The following is a 17438-nucleotide window of genomic DNA, read 5'->3' as shown; positions in this document are numbered from 1 at the left end:
CCAAAGCAAGTCACTTTCATTATAGAAAATACAGATTTTAAAAAATAAGAAGATTTAAATCACCCATAATTACAATTAGTGGATATATTTCAGTCTTTTTTACGAATATATATTTTTAAATAAGTTCATACTTTACATACTATTTTATGAACTGATTTTCTCATTTAACAGGTCTTAATACTTTTTTGTCATTTAATCTAGAACTTCAATATTATTGCATAGTATTCCATAGTACAGAGTATTTATTGTTAAAACCATAACAATAGTTAACATTTGCTATGGAGTTTAATACATGCCAGGCACTATGTTAAGAACATTTCATGCATTATCTTCCAATAACTCTATGGATTTTAGATATTATTATTATTATTGTCACAATTTTATAGCTGAGAAAACTGAGGCACAGAGAGGTTAGGTTAACTTGCCAAAGACACACTTAGCAGGTTGCACAAACAATATAACTCATGACTGGCGGACTTTGAATTTCCTCATTTTAAGTGCTGTAATCTACTCCTTCCCTTAAAATCTATGTAATTAACTTGCTTTTGATAGGTTTTTAAGTTATTTTCAATTTTTCACATTTACCAGTATAAACAGTCTGGTAATGGACAACCTTGTGTATATGTATGTGTGTGTATTTTTTTCTAAACATTCATAATTATTAACGTCAGATTAATTCCCTTAAAGGGAATTGTAGAAATCAAAGCTATGTAAAATGCTAAGATTTTTGATAGGTGTTTTCAAATTGCTTTTAAGAATTCACCTTTCTATTGGCCCAGCAGTGAGTGGAAAAAAGAAATATATATAGCCCGGTCAGTGTTGCTCAGTGGTTGAGCATTGACCTATGAACCAGGAGGTCATGGTTCGATTCCCAGTCAGGGCACATGCCTGGGTTGTGGGCTCCATCCCCACTATGGGGCGTGCAGGAGGCAGCCAGTCGATTTTCTGTCATCATTGATGTTCCTATCTCTCTCTCCCTCTCCTTTCCTCTCTGAGATCAATCGAAAAAAAAAAAAATTTGTGCAAGGGACTCAGCCCCTGCCACCTGTGGCAGCTGCCTTGGCTCCCACCCACCAAGGTGGCTGCCTCTGCCTCAGCCCCTGTTGCCACGGCTTTGTCTGAAAGGTTGTCCAGAAGGATATCCAGTCTAATTCGCATATTATGCTTTTATTATATATATATATATATATATATATATATATATATATAGAGAGAGAGAGAGAGAGAGAGAGAGAGAGTTTGTTACTCCACTTTCTGGGTCTTTATTTTTCCCTTGGAGCTTGACCAAAGAGGTGAGAGAGTCCTTCCTCATCCTCTGCGCCACCATCACCACTTGCACATCATCTACATATGTACAACCTCCTGCTACATGTAGATTTTGCTTGCTCCAGGTCCTTCAGCTAATGCCAAGTTCATTTAGGGTGGTCACACTTCTTTTGGAAACCAACATGGTAAAATGGAAAGAACATGGACTTTGGAGTTAGATAAACCAATTTCTAATCTCAGCCCTGCTGACTTCTCAGTTATGCTTAATTAGGCAAGTCATTTATTGTCCTCTAGCCTATCTTATCATCTATAAAGTAAGAGTAATACCTCCTTCGCTGCATTATTATAAGCAATAAGTTCATGTGAAAATGGCAGTCATGGTGCTTGGTGGTCAAAAATATTCCTTCTCCCTTTTTATTTCCCATACTAGAGGCCCGGTGCCTTGGGGGGGTTGCCCTCAGCCTGGCCTGCACCCTCTCACAGTCTGGGAGCCCTCGGGGGATGTCTGACTGCCACGGAGGTGGGAGAGGCTCCCCCACCGCCACTGCGCTCACCAGCCGTGAGCCCGGCTTCTGACTGAGCGGTGCTCCCCCTCTGGGAGCGCACTGACCACCAGGGGGCAGCTCCTGCGTTGAGCACCTGCCCCTTGCTGGTCAGTGTGCATCATAGCAACTGGTCGTTCCGCCATTCGGTCGATTTGCATATTATGCTTTTATTATATAGGATAGTATTTGGTCTACTGCTGTCCATGCAAAAGGCACCTATAAATATAGCAGATGCTTGTTGTATGAGTAAGAGTAACCCAGACAAGCACTGAAGTGTGTGCATGTGTGTGTGTGTGTGTGTGTGTGTGTGTGTGCATGTGCATGTTTGTGTGTGGCAGTTGCTTGGGCCAGTGTCTAAACTCTAACACTAGATTCCTATTGCCTGAAATGTTCCCATAATCCAAATGTCTGAGTCTGTGCTCTCTATGTCTCTAGTCCCATGATCAAAATGAATAGGTGGAAACTTGAATTTTCAGTTGAGTAATATTTGAGGAGACCTCTCAGTTGAGGAGACCTCTTTCCAAGCTTTATATAGCCATAGAGAAAGCAAAGCTTCATGGTAAGCTAGTTGGGAGCTCTGTTCTCTAATGAGTGGATTGGTCAGAATTCTCTGCTACCATAGGCTCTTAATAGGAAGTGATTATCTCCCCAACCTTCCTGTGACAACCTGTGAAGTGTCAACATCAACCACACACTCCTTCCTCGAGCGGCAGAAACCATGGGCAGCGGTGATGTCTGGGCCCCACAACCTCTCCCTGTGGCTACATGTGGGGTCCTGGAGGCTCTAGCATCGTTACCTTGGTTGTTTCCTTGCTTATGTTTCTATCAACCCTACATCTTAGTTTCTACTTCTTTGCAAACTGTTTTCCTTGTGGTTTATATAGTGTCAGTAGTATTCTATGCCAACCCTCACCCTAACAAAAAGCACAAAAGGAGCCCTAGCCAGTTTGGCTCAATGGAAAATGCATCAGCCTGAAGACTGAAGGGTCCTGAGTTCAATTCTGGTCAAGGGCATATACTTCGGTTGCAGGCTAGCTCCCGAGCCCTGGTCGGGGAGCCTGCAGGAGGCAACCAATCAGTGTGACTCTCATGTAGATCTTTCTCTCTGTGTCTCTCCCCCTCCCTTCCACTCTCTCTAAAAATCAATGGAAAAATATCCTAGGGTGAAGGATCAATAAGAAAAAAACACACAAGAAAGCTTTAAGTATGGAGAGGTACATTTTAAATGTCAGGTGCCACATTCACCTGGAAAATTGGGAGTCTTATTTCTATGGATGGCTTTTCATGATGTTTGTTCTTCCAATGTAAGCTGCTCTTCTTTCTTTCTCTTTCTTTCTCTCATTCTCTCTCTCTCTCTCTCTCTCTCTCTCTCTCTCTCTCTCTCTCTCTCTCTCTGAAAGGGTACTTTGCTTGACCGCTATATATTTCATTAGTTTTTGGTGTGTTTTTTTTTTTTTTTGAGAAACTGGGCTTATCTTGAACTAAGGCCCAGTAAATGGTTTTATTTTATTTGTAATTGTTTTTTAGTAAGTGTCTAGGGAGCACCCTGGTGTAGTACTTGGTCTTTAGACAGATCTGGGTTGTCCCCACCATTTACCAGCTGTGTAACTTTGGACAAGTCACCTAATGTCTTTGAGTTTTCTCATTTATAAGATTGTGCGGAGAGCTATATGAGATCATGTATGAAAAGTAAATGAGATGATGTGTGCAAAGTGCCAGGCAAAGCGACCTGCACATAGTAGGTCTAATGCAGGTGTCTTGGGACATTCAAGTTATAACCCCAAACCCAAGCCTTCCAGGCTGGATGATGGTAAGCATTAACTATCTGAGGCAATGACTACTGAATCACTGCGAACTATATCTTGCAATTTAAAAATAAAATAGAAAACATGATGATAACTTTCTTTGTTCTCCAGTACTTTAGGGTATTTCAGTACTTCATTATTAAGCTGACTTAAACTTAAAATCATGAATCCACTTGACTTTTGCTAATACTTCTGTTAACTTGACCAGTGGCATCATAACTGGCTAAAGTATTAAAGCAAATTAGATCTTTTCACATGTATTCCAAATGCAGACACTGACATGGCCAGTGGTGATCAAGAGAAGTTAGCTTGCCCTTGCCAGTTGGTTGAGCATCGTCATCCTGTCACACATTTGATCCCTGGTTAGGGCAACATACCCACATTGCGGGTTTGATCCCTGGTCAAGGTGGGTATGGGAAGCAACTGATCGATGTGTCTGTCTGTCTGTCTGTCTCTCTCCTTTTCCCTCTCCCTCTCCCTCTCCCTTTCTCTCTAAAATTAATAAAAGATATTTTTAAAAAGAGAGAAGTTAGTTCACCAGCAGGAACTTGAAGTCCCACATCCCATGTCCCCTGTTCTGTCTTGCTTCAGAGTTGCTTTGAAACCAATGACAGGGCATGTCACCACCTTCTTTTGTGGTCTTCTATTAATGGAGAACCATAATGTTTAGACAATTGTTTATTCACTTTTTGAGATGTTGAAATATAAAATGCTGCCAACTTGGAAAACAGTAGTCACTGCTGTGGAAGCGCTCATGTTGCTTGGAGGCTGTCAGGCTCCTTTCCCAGTTGCCGTGTTTACCTGAGCGTTCTGCTCCCGGTGTTGCTGCAGCGCTGGGGAAACAAGGTGAAGTGTAGACACGGACAGTTCCTGTCAGTGTTGGCCTCGCTCCATGAGCTCATTTAGTCGCCTGGGATGCCACTGTTGGGATGGATCGAATCTCTAACATCAGATGGAAAAGGAAGCCTCTTGAATAAGATCGAAGAGAATGAGGGAAATATTACACATAACCAACACATTAGAATATAAAGTCAGTTCATACTAGACTTTCCATTCTTTCTCCAGTGTTTGTTTCTAATTTTTCCCCAGTAAAAAATTAGAAACCTTCTATATCCAGAGCCTCATTGTGAAAACTTGCTCAAGACCTATTGTCTCTGGGCCTTGGTTTTCTTACCTGTAAAACGAAGGTGGAGGTTCCTTCCTGCTTTTTTATGGTTCTTTGTTTATACGTATCTGAAGCGTTTAGAAGGTAAATATCTCCTGATTTAAAGAAACATTAAGACAAAACAAAGTCACTTGAGCTTCCAGGAGCTGGGGAATCATCTGTGTACAGTACGCTTCCTTTAAACACTTTCGCTCCGTATTGAATTTTTCCTCTCCCCAAGAGCTCTATAAAAACAGTGCTTTCTTGCCAGAGACATCAAGGCCTCAGAACTACTGCCCTCCTTCTATGAACACATTATATGGTTTGTGTTTGGCTTAGGATCTTTTTACAGACAGCCCAGCTCCATTCTGAGAGGCTGACTCAGCAGAGTTCCTCCGGCACATTCCCAATGTCATCGGGATTGGAGGCCACCCCCGCCAGCCTCCGGGCAGGCGATGCTGCCTCTCTTCTGTGCGGACCCACGGGGAAGAGGCACTACAGCATCACTTCCTTCTCCATTTTGTTTATTTAAAATATATATACATATATATATATTTTTTATTTCAGAGAGGAAGGGAGAGGGAGAAGGAGAGAGACAGAAACATCAGTGATGAGAGAATCATTGATCGGCTCCTCCTGCACACCCCCTAGAGCAGCGGTTCTCAACCTGTGGCTTTCACAGGGGTCGCCTAAGACCATCCTGCATATCAGATATTTACATTATGATTCATAACAGTAGCAACATTACAGTTATGAAGTAGCAACGAAAACAATTTTATGGTTGGGTCACAACATGAGGAACTGTATTTAAAGGGCCAGAAGGTTGGGAACCACTGCCCTAGGGGGATCGAGCCTGTAACCTGGGCATGTGCTCTTGATGGGAATCCAACCCGGGACCCTTCAGTCTGCAGGCCAACACTCTATCTACTGAGCCAAACCAGCTAGGGCTCTTCTTCCATCTGATTGTAGATGTTTTCCCTGCTTCTCCTCAGGTTGTTGGAGCTTGAGCAGAGCAGGTCTCATTTTGTCCACAGCCTGATTAGGACCACCTCAGTCCTCTCAGTGATCCGCCTCTCTCCCGCCCCTGCCGTCCACACAGTCCCTGGGCCTTTCCTGCCTGTTCCCGTCACTGTCTTGCCCTCTGACCTGCTCTAGGTTGCCAGGGAGCCCTCTCCTTTTCTTTGGTTGCGATCCCAGCATAACCCCAAAGGTTTTAGGCGTAAGAATCTGAATGTGTTATTGTGGAAAATGTCACTGATACACAGTAGTAGAGAAGACAGTATATTGAACCTCGTGTACCCGTCACCTAGCTTCACCAATCTTGTTTCATCTACTCCTTCCAACCCCAGGTTATTTGGAAGCAATTCTCACATCACATATCATTTCTGGTTTTTCCTTTTTTAAAAAAACTCCTGTCCAACTGGTACCACTCAGTTGGTTGAGCATCATCCCATGCACCGAAAGGTGGTGGGTTTGATTTTCAGTCAGGGTGCATACCCAGGTTGTGGGTTTGATCCCCAGTTGGAGTACATATGGGAGGCAACCAATCGATGTGATATTTCTTCTCTCTCTCTCTCTCTCTCTCTCTCTCTCTCTCTCTCTCTCTCTCTCTCTTTCTCTCTCTCTCAAGTTAATTTTAAGAACTCCTCCCAGTTTGTTTGAGAGAAAGGCATAAGTTAACTCTCATCCCAGCACCTTTCTGGCCTCCCAGGCCCCCAGTCTGCGCAGAGGTGGATGTGCCTCCCCTCCCTCTCCTCCCACAGTCCCTTCTGGTGGAACAGCTGACAGAAGAATAGGATCCAGGCCACCTGCCTGGTGCGGGTTTCTAGCCACTTAGATGGGAAGGGAGGCTGCTTCAAGCACGAGGGGGACAGGGATGGAAAAGATGCCTGAGTCACACCTTGCTGTCAAAGATAAGGTGGGCGCACTTGTTTTGATTCACAGTCCACTACCAGCCAGGTAAGACATGTTCCCCGAAACAAAATGGCAGCTGTGAAAGCAAGCTGTGGCCTCATTTCCACTCCCGGGCCCCTTCCCTGGGAACAGGTAAGGCTGTCCTCCTGTGAGGCATCTAAAGGCTTGTCCCGTCCTGTCTTTGTTTTCAGATGCAGTGGCAGAACGTGGAGCACGTTGGTGACCAGAGCCCCTATGTCACCTCTGTCATTCTTCACATTAAGCAGAACGTGCCCATCATCCGTGACAACCTGGCTTCAACACGGAAATACTTCACTCAGTTCTGCATTAAATTTGCAAAGTAAGTCCGGGAGCATTCTCCTCACTGGGTTGTTTGGGGCCATGCTCATGATCCAGGTGTCCCCACCTCCAGCTAGGGCTTATTCTGGTTGCGACAGGCAAACTAATTTTTTTGTACCCAAAAGAAGCATAGTAATAAATCCACTAAAGTCATAGGTAACAGGAACAGCAATGTGATCACCAACCACGTCAAGGCAAATAGAAATGTGATGAGGGGATCCTGTTATTTGGAATTATGTGGAAATAACTATGTCCCCACCCCCCGGTTTGAATAATTAAAATTCTTTTTCAGTGATTTCATATATACATTTTGTCTCCCCAATGAGATTATAAGCTTTTTAAGGGTAGGACCCATCAGTTCTGTTTCTTTTGACTCTTCTCTTCCTCCCTCATAGTAGCTATTACTGTGGCTCCAGAATTCATCCACTTATGGATGTCCTTGAGTCCAGGGAAGGTACTAGAAATTAGGACGGGAGAGTCAGGGAGCAAGCACTGAGCTGATGTCTTCCTACCGCATCCTGGGGTGCGGCCATTTCGGCTTGGTGTGTTGAAGCAGGGAAATGGTTTAGTCAGCGTCTGGCTGTAGCGCTATTTCCCCCCGAGACCAGATAACGTAGAGGGTCAGTGCCTCCTCTGACCAATTATCAAACAAGCACTTTGGCAAACTCCTCAGGAAAGGGCTTCAGGAAGGTCAGCCCAGTCCAAGCTACTGTATCTGGGTTGTTCTCATCCAAGTCCCGAAGGATGATTTCGGACTCCAAGTTTCTGTCCTCCCCAAATATCTCCCTGTTTGTATTCAATTAAGGCTTTTCTTCTCGCTCACAAATAAATCCCTAAGGAACAACAATTATGGAGTGGCTATGGCGTCAGCTTCAGTTTCCAGTTTGTCAAGAAAAGATCGAGTGGCCTCTCCAGGGAGGCTTTAATGTTTGCAGTATGGCGATGGACCGGGATTGACATTCCCTTCGCTCTCTGGGTGCTCATTAGTGTGTGTTGAAAGTATGGCTGATAAATCATATGGTGACACTCCCCATAGCCCCTGGTAGAAACAGTATATCTGTGAAAATTTACTGTGGCCAAGAATCTCCAGTGTGGTCGCACGGGGTCTGACTTCTAGAACTGATGCATACAGAAGGTAACCTTTCTATTCCAACGTTAGGCCAGCTAACGTTGAGTGAATTTACTCGGCTGGTCCCGGCACCAGCCTCACATTCTCTCAGAGCCCTTTCATTTTATTACTAAGCCCATCCTGGGTGAGCTGGGAATAGGATGCCCATCTCTCACATCTGGAAAAGTTTAACCTGTGATCTAGAAAATGGCTTTCTGATTTAATCCATGGTACCCTCTCATCTTTCTAGAATCCCAGTGGAAGATTAGAAATCTCAGAGGTGGGCGTTTCCCCAGCCAAGAGCAATAGCTGCCACCTGACCCCGCCCCCCCTCCAGGGGATGGAGAAACGCTTAGCAGTTGCCCACCCCATTGCTGGGACTTTTCCTAAAAAAATATGTTCCTGGTCTCCCTATTTCCCTCACCCCACCCAGTAGACTAGCAGACAGAGCCAGTTCAAGGGTACAGCCGAAGCCTACTCTAGTGTAAAGTGTCATAGGTTATATACTACGTGTACCATTGCAATTAGTCACGGATTCAGTCTCACTTTCTTATTTGGCCTGGCTCTGGTTTGAAGAGTCCCTATTCTAAATATTCCCTATTCTCCCTCCTGATCAGCTATCTCTGGAGTTTAAGTTCCTTTCCCTTTAACTTCCTTTCCTGTCCCACTAATGCAAAGCTATGATGTTTTCTTTTGCCTCCATTTGGTCTCTGCAGCAACAGTCTTTCCTGGTTAGACATCAAGATCACCCCCTTGAGTCCTAGGTTTGGCTCAGTGGCTAGATTGTTGGCCTGAGGACTGAAAAGGTCCCAGGCTCAATTCTGGACAAGGGCACATGCCTGGGTTGTGGGCTCAATCCCTAGTAGGGGACATGCAGGAGGCAGCCAATCAGTGATTCTCTCTCATCATTGATGTTTCTATCCCTCTCTCCCTCTCCCTTCTTCTCTGAAATCAATAAAAATGTATTTTTAAAAAAAGAAGAAAAAAAAAAGATCACCCCCTTGATTGAAACTACTAAGTGACTTCTTATCCGCTAAGCTGATTCTTCTCTGTTCAGTTATGGAGATAATATAAGACAAATCTCTTTATAGTCATTGGGAGGATGAAATGAGAAGTCAGGTGTAAACTTCCTGATAGAGTGCTAGTGCCAAGCTGACATTCAAAAAGTGGTAGCCACTATCATTACTGTTTAGTATTTATTCAACATGCATTCAGTGGAGTACCTGCTATGACTCAGTCACAGAATTAAGTGCTTTGACTAGACGTCGTCCCTATTTTCATTTGCCTTACAGTCAAGTAGAGGGAAACAGACATGTGAGCAAATAAAGTAGGTTAGATGTTAGATGAGTGGTCTGTGGACTCTAGATATGGTAGAAAGAATACAGTGACTGAGGAAAGGCTTTATAGAAGACATGTCCTTGAGCAGAGTCCAAGAGACATATGTGCACTGACCCACAAGGCCGTGGAGAAGAGGGTTCCAGGCAGAGGGAGTGATGTAAGCAACGGCACAGAGGCATTAAGTAGCCCGCAGAACTATGGGATCTGCAAGTAGTTCAGCCAGTTGAAGCGTAGGGTGCTTAGTATGATGAGGTTGGAGACAGAGAGTCTAGACAACCAGGAAGGCCTTGTCTGCAACCCTACAAGAGTTTTGATCAGAGGAAGGTCTTGAAAATATTTGCATTTGAAATAAATCCCTTTGGCTGAAGATGGATTAGAAAGGATGAGGCTGAAGGCTGGGAGACCAGTTAGGAAACAATGGAAAGAGCTCCAGTGAGAGAGGGCAGCAGCAGTGGGAGTGGTCGGAGGGTGGATGTGAGAGTTTAGGGAAGAGCTGGTAGCTGATTGGATATTGGGGTTGAGAGCACGGGAGCTGTCTCGGTAGCTCTCGGTTTCTGACTTTGGTGAGTGAGATCCAGTCAGCTGAGCCTGGATTCCGAGGCGGGGCTGCGTCGTGGATGTGCTGGGGTTGAGGTGTCACTGGGCCATTCCAGTGGGATGTCCGGTAAGTCATTAGATACTAGAGCTGGCACAAGTGTACAGGAAAAGATGCAGAGAGATCAGAGAGGAAGGAAGTCACACGTCTGAGAGCAGCATTTGAAGAGTGAGAAGAGAGGTGCTAGCCAGCCTTTGCCTTGACCTACAAATCCTGCTTTGTTGCCATTGGGCCTCCTTTGGTCATGGGCCATATGACACCTCCAGCTCTGTCACTCTGGACCTGGCCTTGATTATAGGCATTTGTAGTTCACACACTTTCCATTCTGCACCAGCACAACCAGCTTTCCCTACTCAGGCCTCTATAAGCCCCCCTGACCATTAAAGTTTCATTGTCTTTTTCCCCAAACAAGCATCATTATTAGTTCACTTGACCCAGTTTGCCCTTCAATCCCCAATCAATTGGGGGAGATCATATAGTCTATTCCTGATCTGACAGTTATTCCCCTAGCAATTACTTCCTGTTTTTACATTTAAGAGCCCATAACTACCTCATGTATATGTCACTCTCATATCTGTTAGGATGTTTTCAGTTACTGGTAATAGAAGCTCTGACTCGAACTGATGCATACAGAAGGTAACCTTTCTATTCCATATAAATGCAAGGATGGTTGGTTCAGTGGTTCAGCAGTGTCATCAAGGACCCAGGTTCTTTCCCTACTCTGCTCTCCTTGGGATTGGCTTCATCTTCAGAATGGTGGCAAAATGGCTGCTTTCATAAACAAATACAAGAATACCCTAAAGAAGGAGAGAGTCTTGCCTCAGCCATGCAGTAAAACCCTTCCCTCCAGTCTGATTGGGCCTGATTAGAGCATGTTTCCATCTCAGGACCAACAACAGTTACCAAGGGAATCCCACACTCTGACTGACTGAGCTCACTAGAATTCAGCTCTGTAGTTTAGGAGGGATCAACTTTCCCCTGGCATCCCAAGGACATGTATACCTAAATACAACCAGGGCTTTGGCTGGGAAGAAAAAGAAAGCAATGGATGCTGGTAGGCCACAGACTTGTCTCCTTGGTTTCTCAGTTCCCTGATGGAAGGAAGTGGGGCCTTGAAATTTTTTCTACAGTTCTTTACAGAAGACAGAATAAGCCTAATTTGTCACTTCTTTTTTATCCACAGCTCCTTCATTCCCAAGTTCATCACCCACCTCTTCAAGTGCAAGCCAATTAGCATGGTGGGAGCAGAACAGGTGAGATGAAATTGGTGTAGGGTCTTTCTTTATGGCTTTGGTCGTAGATCCAATACATATCTTCCTAGTACAGATCTGCTCTGGAGAAATGAAATTGCTGGTTTTCCCTAATTGGGCATTGATGGCTTAATTCAGTCATCTGTTTATTTTAAAAACTAAAGGCCTAGTGCATGAAATTCGTGTGCTGGAGGGGGGTTGTCCCTCAGCCCAGCCTGCACCCTTTCCAATCTGGGACCCCTCGGGGGATGTCCAACTGCCGGTTTAGGCCTGATCCCACAGTCGGACATCCCTCTCACAATCCGGGACTGCTGGCTCCCAACTACTCACCTGCCTGATTGCCCCTAACCGCTTCTGCCTGCCAGCCTGATCACCCCCTAACCACTTCCCTGCCAGCCTGGTCTCCCCTAACTGCCCTCCCCTGCCAGCCATCTTGTGACAACATGGGGCGGCCCATCTTGTGTGAGGGTGTGATGGTCAATTTGCATATTACCTCTTTATTATATAGGATTTTTGTTAAGCACCTACCAAGTACCCAGGCATTGTTCTAGGTACAGGGTTAATGCCACAGTGAACAAGACAGAAAAGATCTCACCTTTATGATATTTACATTCTAGTAAGAAAAGACAGATAATGTACAGTTTAACAAGAAATTAGAAGGTAAGTATGCTAAAGTGTATAAAGCTAAGTTACGTGAAAGAATATCTGGGGCTTGAGAAGGACGAGGCAAAGTCCAGGAGGAGGGAGCAGCAGAGGCTTGGATGACTTTGGATCCCGTGCTGGGGCCGAGACCACTTGAGAGTAGCAAAGAAAGGCTTATCTGTTTGGTACTGAGAAACTGTCCACCTCCCCCAGGAAGCCTTCCTTGATTAGCCTACTTCATTCACCTGGATGCTGTGCCTCAAGACATCTCTTCATAGGCTCTATCAGCTCAGCACTAATGAACTGAGTTATAAGCTACAGCAAAGTCATCTCTTTTCAACTCCCACCTACTCAGATTGCCCGAAGTGTGAGCAGTTTGAGTTCAGAGAGCAGTTTAAGCTACTGTTAAAGAAACAATAATATTCAGCCCCTAATTCTCTAAAAAACATCTACTTAGATGCACACTATTCATATACTGATCATAAATGATTCTCATATATTCATTGAAATAAATCCTCTCCAGGCCTCTACCTAGCAATACTTAGTGAACCTATTTCAGTTACTTTTTCATATTTGAAAGAACTCAAACTACATTTTTAAGTAAGAAGTTTCTATAATTCATGCCATTTCTAGAACTCCTGCTCTTCCATCAAATTAGTCACCTTGGCAGAGGCTCAGCCCTCTCCCAGCTCAGTGACTTGCCCTCACATTGGGCTCTTGGCTGTGCTGGTCCAGCATGCCTCAGGAAGACGGCAAGTTGGCATGTGCCCCAGTGCATCATGGGTCTCTCATGAAGCATCAAAGCCAGAGATGTGATCTCTGTGAATATCAGGAATCTCTCAAATCTGATAAGTTCTGTATTCTTTGTGAGTGAGTGGCCTTCCTAAGTTATGAAAAGGCAGGATGGTGTGAGCATTAAGGTCATGAGCTCCAGAATCACAGAGGTCTGAGGCTGAATCCTGTCTGTAGCATAGCAGCTGCTTGTCCTTAGGCGAGTTCCTTGACCTCCCAGCACTTTAGTGTTCTCATCTATAAGATGGGGATAATCCTAGTACCGCCTCCCAGGGTGGTTACAGGGATTAAACAGATAATGCACCTAAAATGCTTGGACCAGTGTCTGGCATGGGACAAGCCCTCAACAAATGCCAGCTCTTACTAAGTTAAGCTTCCTCAGACCAGGGACATGACTTTGTTTCTGCTTTCATTTCCCACCTCCCTGCAGAGTAGCATCTAGCCAATGTTTGCTGGCTGTCTGCTGGCCAGCTTTGACCAGAGTCAAAAATAAAGGGGTGGGCAAAAGAAGGTTTACAGTTGTAATACAATAATTAATAAATAATAACACAAGAATAAGCTGTTTTATGTACTCACAACGGTAAACCTACATTTGCCCCAACCTGTATTGTCTCAGAAAAATGTCCTGGGAGGTTGCATGGATTCCAACACTGACTGTGTCTGTAGCGTTTCAGTGACTCTTGCATGTCATAAGCATAGAACTAATTCTCTCCAATAGAAACAGCAGCCTAATGGCCCAACATGTTGTCTCATTAGCACATGGTTCATTAGCTCATGGTTACTGGGAATTGATTCTGCTCACCTCACTGTTCTGTGTAATCAGAGAGGATGCTGGGCGATTAGATCGGTGTATCTGGAAGAGGCTTCAGCATTCTCAGTTGCGGGGTTTCTGTCTCCAGACATGATGAAGCCACTGGGACACATTTGACTCGTTGGGAACATGTTTCCAGAGAGTGCAGCTTTGCCCAGGCCTCACTAGCTGACTTAGTGTCCGATAACCATGGTATTTTCATATCGTCACATAAATCCAATATCATATCTATTTTCCCCAGACTTTCTCTTCTTTAAAAAGTATGTTAAAATAATCAGCTCAGTTTCAAAGCTCGTATCTTCAGAAGAATATCAATTTAGCCAGTCTTGACTCCTGCTTTGAGATATGAATGAGAAAACCATCTGTGAAAGTGGAGTTTTACTTTCTCAGACAAATATGAGTGGGTGGTAAGGAGCCTGGACCTCAGCAGGCTCAGCCTGGGGGAGGGTATGGGTGGGAACGAAAGGGCAGCGTGGTCCTCCAAGGAGTCCCGTGTAAAGTTCAGGTTTCGCTGGGTCCATGCTGGCCCTGAATGTCTGGGCTTAAAAATCCAAGCAGTCGTGTAGCCAGAGGTCTGATCACTCAGGCAACAGAACCATAGGAATCAAGAAGTTAACAAAGAGATGGTCAAAGGCTGAGGTCTTTGAACACATTCTGCCTCAGGTCTTGTAGTGGCTGGAATCCAACCTTTAATAAAAACTGTGAAATGCAAAGCTAAGGTTTAGCCTAGTCTCAGCTGCCTCTGCTTCCCCACACAGGTACTAGACCCTAAATTTAGATTCTACTTTAATGCTTGTGCTGAAAATAGGGACGGAGACATTTCCTTCCTCTTCATTCTCTCCCTGATTACTGTGAAAGTGAATTCTTTATCTGGGGCCCTAGAGTCCTCTTGAGCAATTGCAAGGGCATGTAGAACTGAACCGTACTGGTATTTGTGATGCTTCTTGCTAGTTGTGATTTTCAGAGAATCTTGTGGGGATTCGCAGGGTCATTAATTAGTCTTATGGCCATGGTATCTATGACTGAGTGTACAGCAGAAATGGAATCCATTCGCAAAACTTACCATAGAGGAAGCAGCACTCTATGGTGTAGGGAAGAGAACCCTGAGACTTGGGGTCCAGTGCTCCCTCTGCTGTTAATGGTCCCTTTGATCAAAGCAGTTGCTTCTCTACTTTGAGCTCAGGTTCTTTGTGTTCAAATAAGAGCACTGAACCAGACACTCTCATACGCCCCTCTTAGTCTGTCATAAGATGGAGTCTAAATATTTAAAGCAACATTATTCATGTCTGTGAAGTTATTTCATTTTCCTTTGTGTTATCTTTATATCTTATATTGACTTTCTATTGTGGTAAAACATATAATTTACCATTTTAGCCATTTCTAAGTGTACAGGTCGGTAGTATTAAGTACATTCACATTGTTGTTTTACCATCCCCACCTCCAGACCTTTTTTATCTTCTCAAACTGCAGCTCCATTCCCATTAAACACTGACTCCCCATTCTGCCCTCCCCCACCTCCTTGCAAACACCATTCTACTTTCTGTCTCTATGACTATGACTGCTCTAGGAACCTCATATAAGTAGAATCATATAATGTCTGTCCTATGGTGTCTGGCTATTTCACTTAGCATGTCGTCAGCGTTTATCCATGTTGTAATATGTTTCAGAATTTTCTCTTTATGGCTGAATAATATTCCATTTGATCATACTCACTTTTAAATTCACATAATTCAAAACCATATGTAAAAATTATGTTTAGAGAAAATTTTAGACATTTTTTAAAAGCCCAAGCACCAAGGACAGAGAAAGGAGAATCAGGTGATTGTACACATGGCAGTTGGAAAAATGAGCAAGTACGATGGTTATTCTCAGGTTCAGTTCTTCTCAGTAAATCTCCAGAAGGCAGAGTGTTTTTAAGCACTCTTTTAAAAAAACAAAACAAAACATGGATTGATAAAATTTAATTCCCATATTCACGACAGATTTAAAAAATCTTAAACTAGAGACACAAGGAAATTGTTAAATCTGATAAACGGTAAAATACAAAAATCTTAGGAGAGGGTATGGATTACATGGGTAAATTCATTTGTCAAGATTGTAAAATTAAGAATTGTGGGGTAAGGGAGCAGCCACTGGTAAGGCACGAGCGTGGTCATGTGGTTGCTGGTCACTGCTGCCACCCTTCCCGCCCTGTTCTTTTTATGGTTGGTCCAGCTGGTTCCTCGAGTGCCCAGCAGAGACTGAGGGAGAGAACAGGGCTGGGAAGAAAAGAAAAGAATTGTGGGTAAATAAACTACACGTATAGTAAACAGGATTATTTTACATTGGGAATCTCTTAAGACTTTCTGAACATACAATTCATATTTCAAGGATTGCAGTATTCTATTTTTACATTTTTCATTAAAGGCATTTTTTTAAAAAAACTCTAAAAAAAAAGAATTGTGCATTTCAATGTATGTAAGTTTTACCTCAAAACTTGGCCCATCCACTTATCATATCTTGCACTGTCTGTTCTGTGCTTCCTCTTTGAAGAACTTTGCAACACATATGGTTCTTTAGCTTCTAGGAGTATGCCTTCATCTTACCTACTCAAGCTTTTCATCACTACCAATAGTTATAGTGTCCCCCCAAGAGTAGGAGGTGCATTAGGAAGTAAACCCCTCTAAGCTTTCCATTGCTGGGTAATGATGACCTTTCCTAAGCATAGCCCTGGCCAGCCCTGTACCCCAGTAGCCCTTTAAAAACATGAGCCACTACCCCCAAAATTATCTCTAAGACTCCAACAAATTTGGCCAATGGCCCCCTCTTGCCCAGTGCCTCATGCCAAAGGAGATGAACTCTTAGCTATTTTCAAATATAACAATCAGCAGATTTTCAAGATAAATGGGGTCTTTCACCTTCACTTCCCACAGACAACTAGTCTGTCAGACTAGGTCCTGCCTTTTCTGGCTGCATTGCTTTATGTAAAACCCAAGACCAAGATTTCTCTCTCTTCAGCTGTCTGGTGTGGACAGAATTTTATTGGTTGGCCAGGGATTGGAAATGTCATATCTCCAGGTATGGGAGACAGTAGAAAATTATGTCTGGTTCATTCAAAACTCTTTCTGTCATAAGTCTATATAATTTTTTGTGCATATATCTCTGAGAAGTAGAAAGTATAGAAAAAATAGAAAGTTTCCCATTAAGTTTTTAAATATAATCATTGATTTTCTTTCCTATCAACAAAAGAAATACTTTCAGTTAACAAAAGTATAGGAAATGTCAAGCATACCAGCTCACCACTCAGTCAAATCTTAATATGCTCCCACATTTGCTCTAGATTTGTTTTATATAAAGTAAAATCACCACAGTTATTGCTGAAGCCCCCCGGGGACCCTATCCTGCCATTCCCCTCCCTGCATACCCAGAGGTAACTACTCTTCTGATTTTGATTTTTATCATTCCCATATGTGTTTTGATATGTTACATATATATTCACAAATGATATTTAATTTTGTTTTACATATATTTGAACTTTATAAAAATGGTACTTTGTATATCATTTCCCCACTTGCTTTGTTTTGCCCAACATAATGTTTTTTGAGATTTAACCATGTTGATATATGTTGTTTGAGTTCATTCATTTTAATTTCAGTATCATTCCATTGCATGAATGTGCCACCATTTGTTTATCCATTCTACTGTTGATGGATATTTTTAGGTTATTTCCAGTCTTTTGCTTTTACAAACAGTGGATGCAGGAAACATTTTTTAACATGGGCAAGAATTTCTCTAAAGGATATGGATGCTGTGTTGTGGGTTATGCACAACTTCAAATTGTGTGTGTGTATTGCTGAATTTTACCCTAAGTGCTTTAATTAATTTATACTCTCACTGTAGTATGAATTTT

At 43.3% G+C, this 17438-nt stretch overlaps 1 protein-coding gene across 2 annotated transcripts in view; it reads left to right on the top strand.

The window, feature by feature from the left end:
- VPS53 (VPS53, GARP complex subunit) overlaps positions 1 to 17438 on the top strand; it is a 140023-nt gene that overhangs the window by 114838 nt on the left and 7747 nt on the right. For both annotated transcript variants that reach the window (XM_023762784.1, XM_006099194.3), the window contains 2 exons: positions 6866 to 7014; positions 11238 to 11307. In XM_023762784.1, the coding sequence (XP_023618552.1) occupies positions 6866 to 7014; positions 11238 to 11307 (219 nt within the window). The remainder of the gene's footprint in view (positions 1 to 6865; positions 7015 to 11237; positions 11308 to 17438) is intronic.

The sequence above is a fragment of the Myotis lucifugus genome, unplaced genomic scaffold, assembly GCF_000147115.1.
Source record: "Myotis lucifugus unplaced genomic scaffold, Myoluc2.0 scaffold_262, whole genome shotgun sequence".
Lineage (NCBI taxonomy): Eukaryota > Metazoa > Chordata > Mammalia > Chiroptera > Vespertilionidae > Myotis > Myotis lucifugus.
This window is presented reverse-complemented; position numbering and strand designations above follow the sequence as displayed.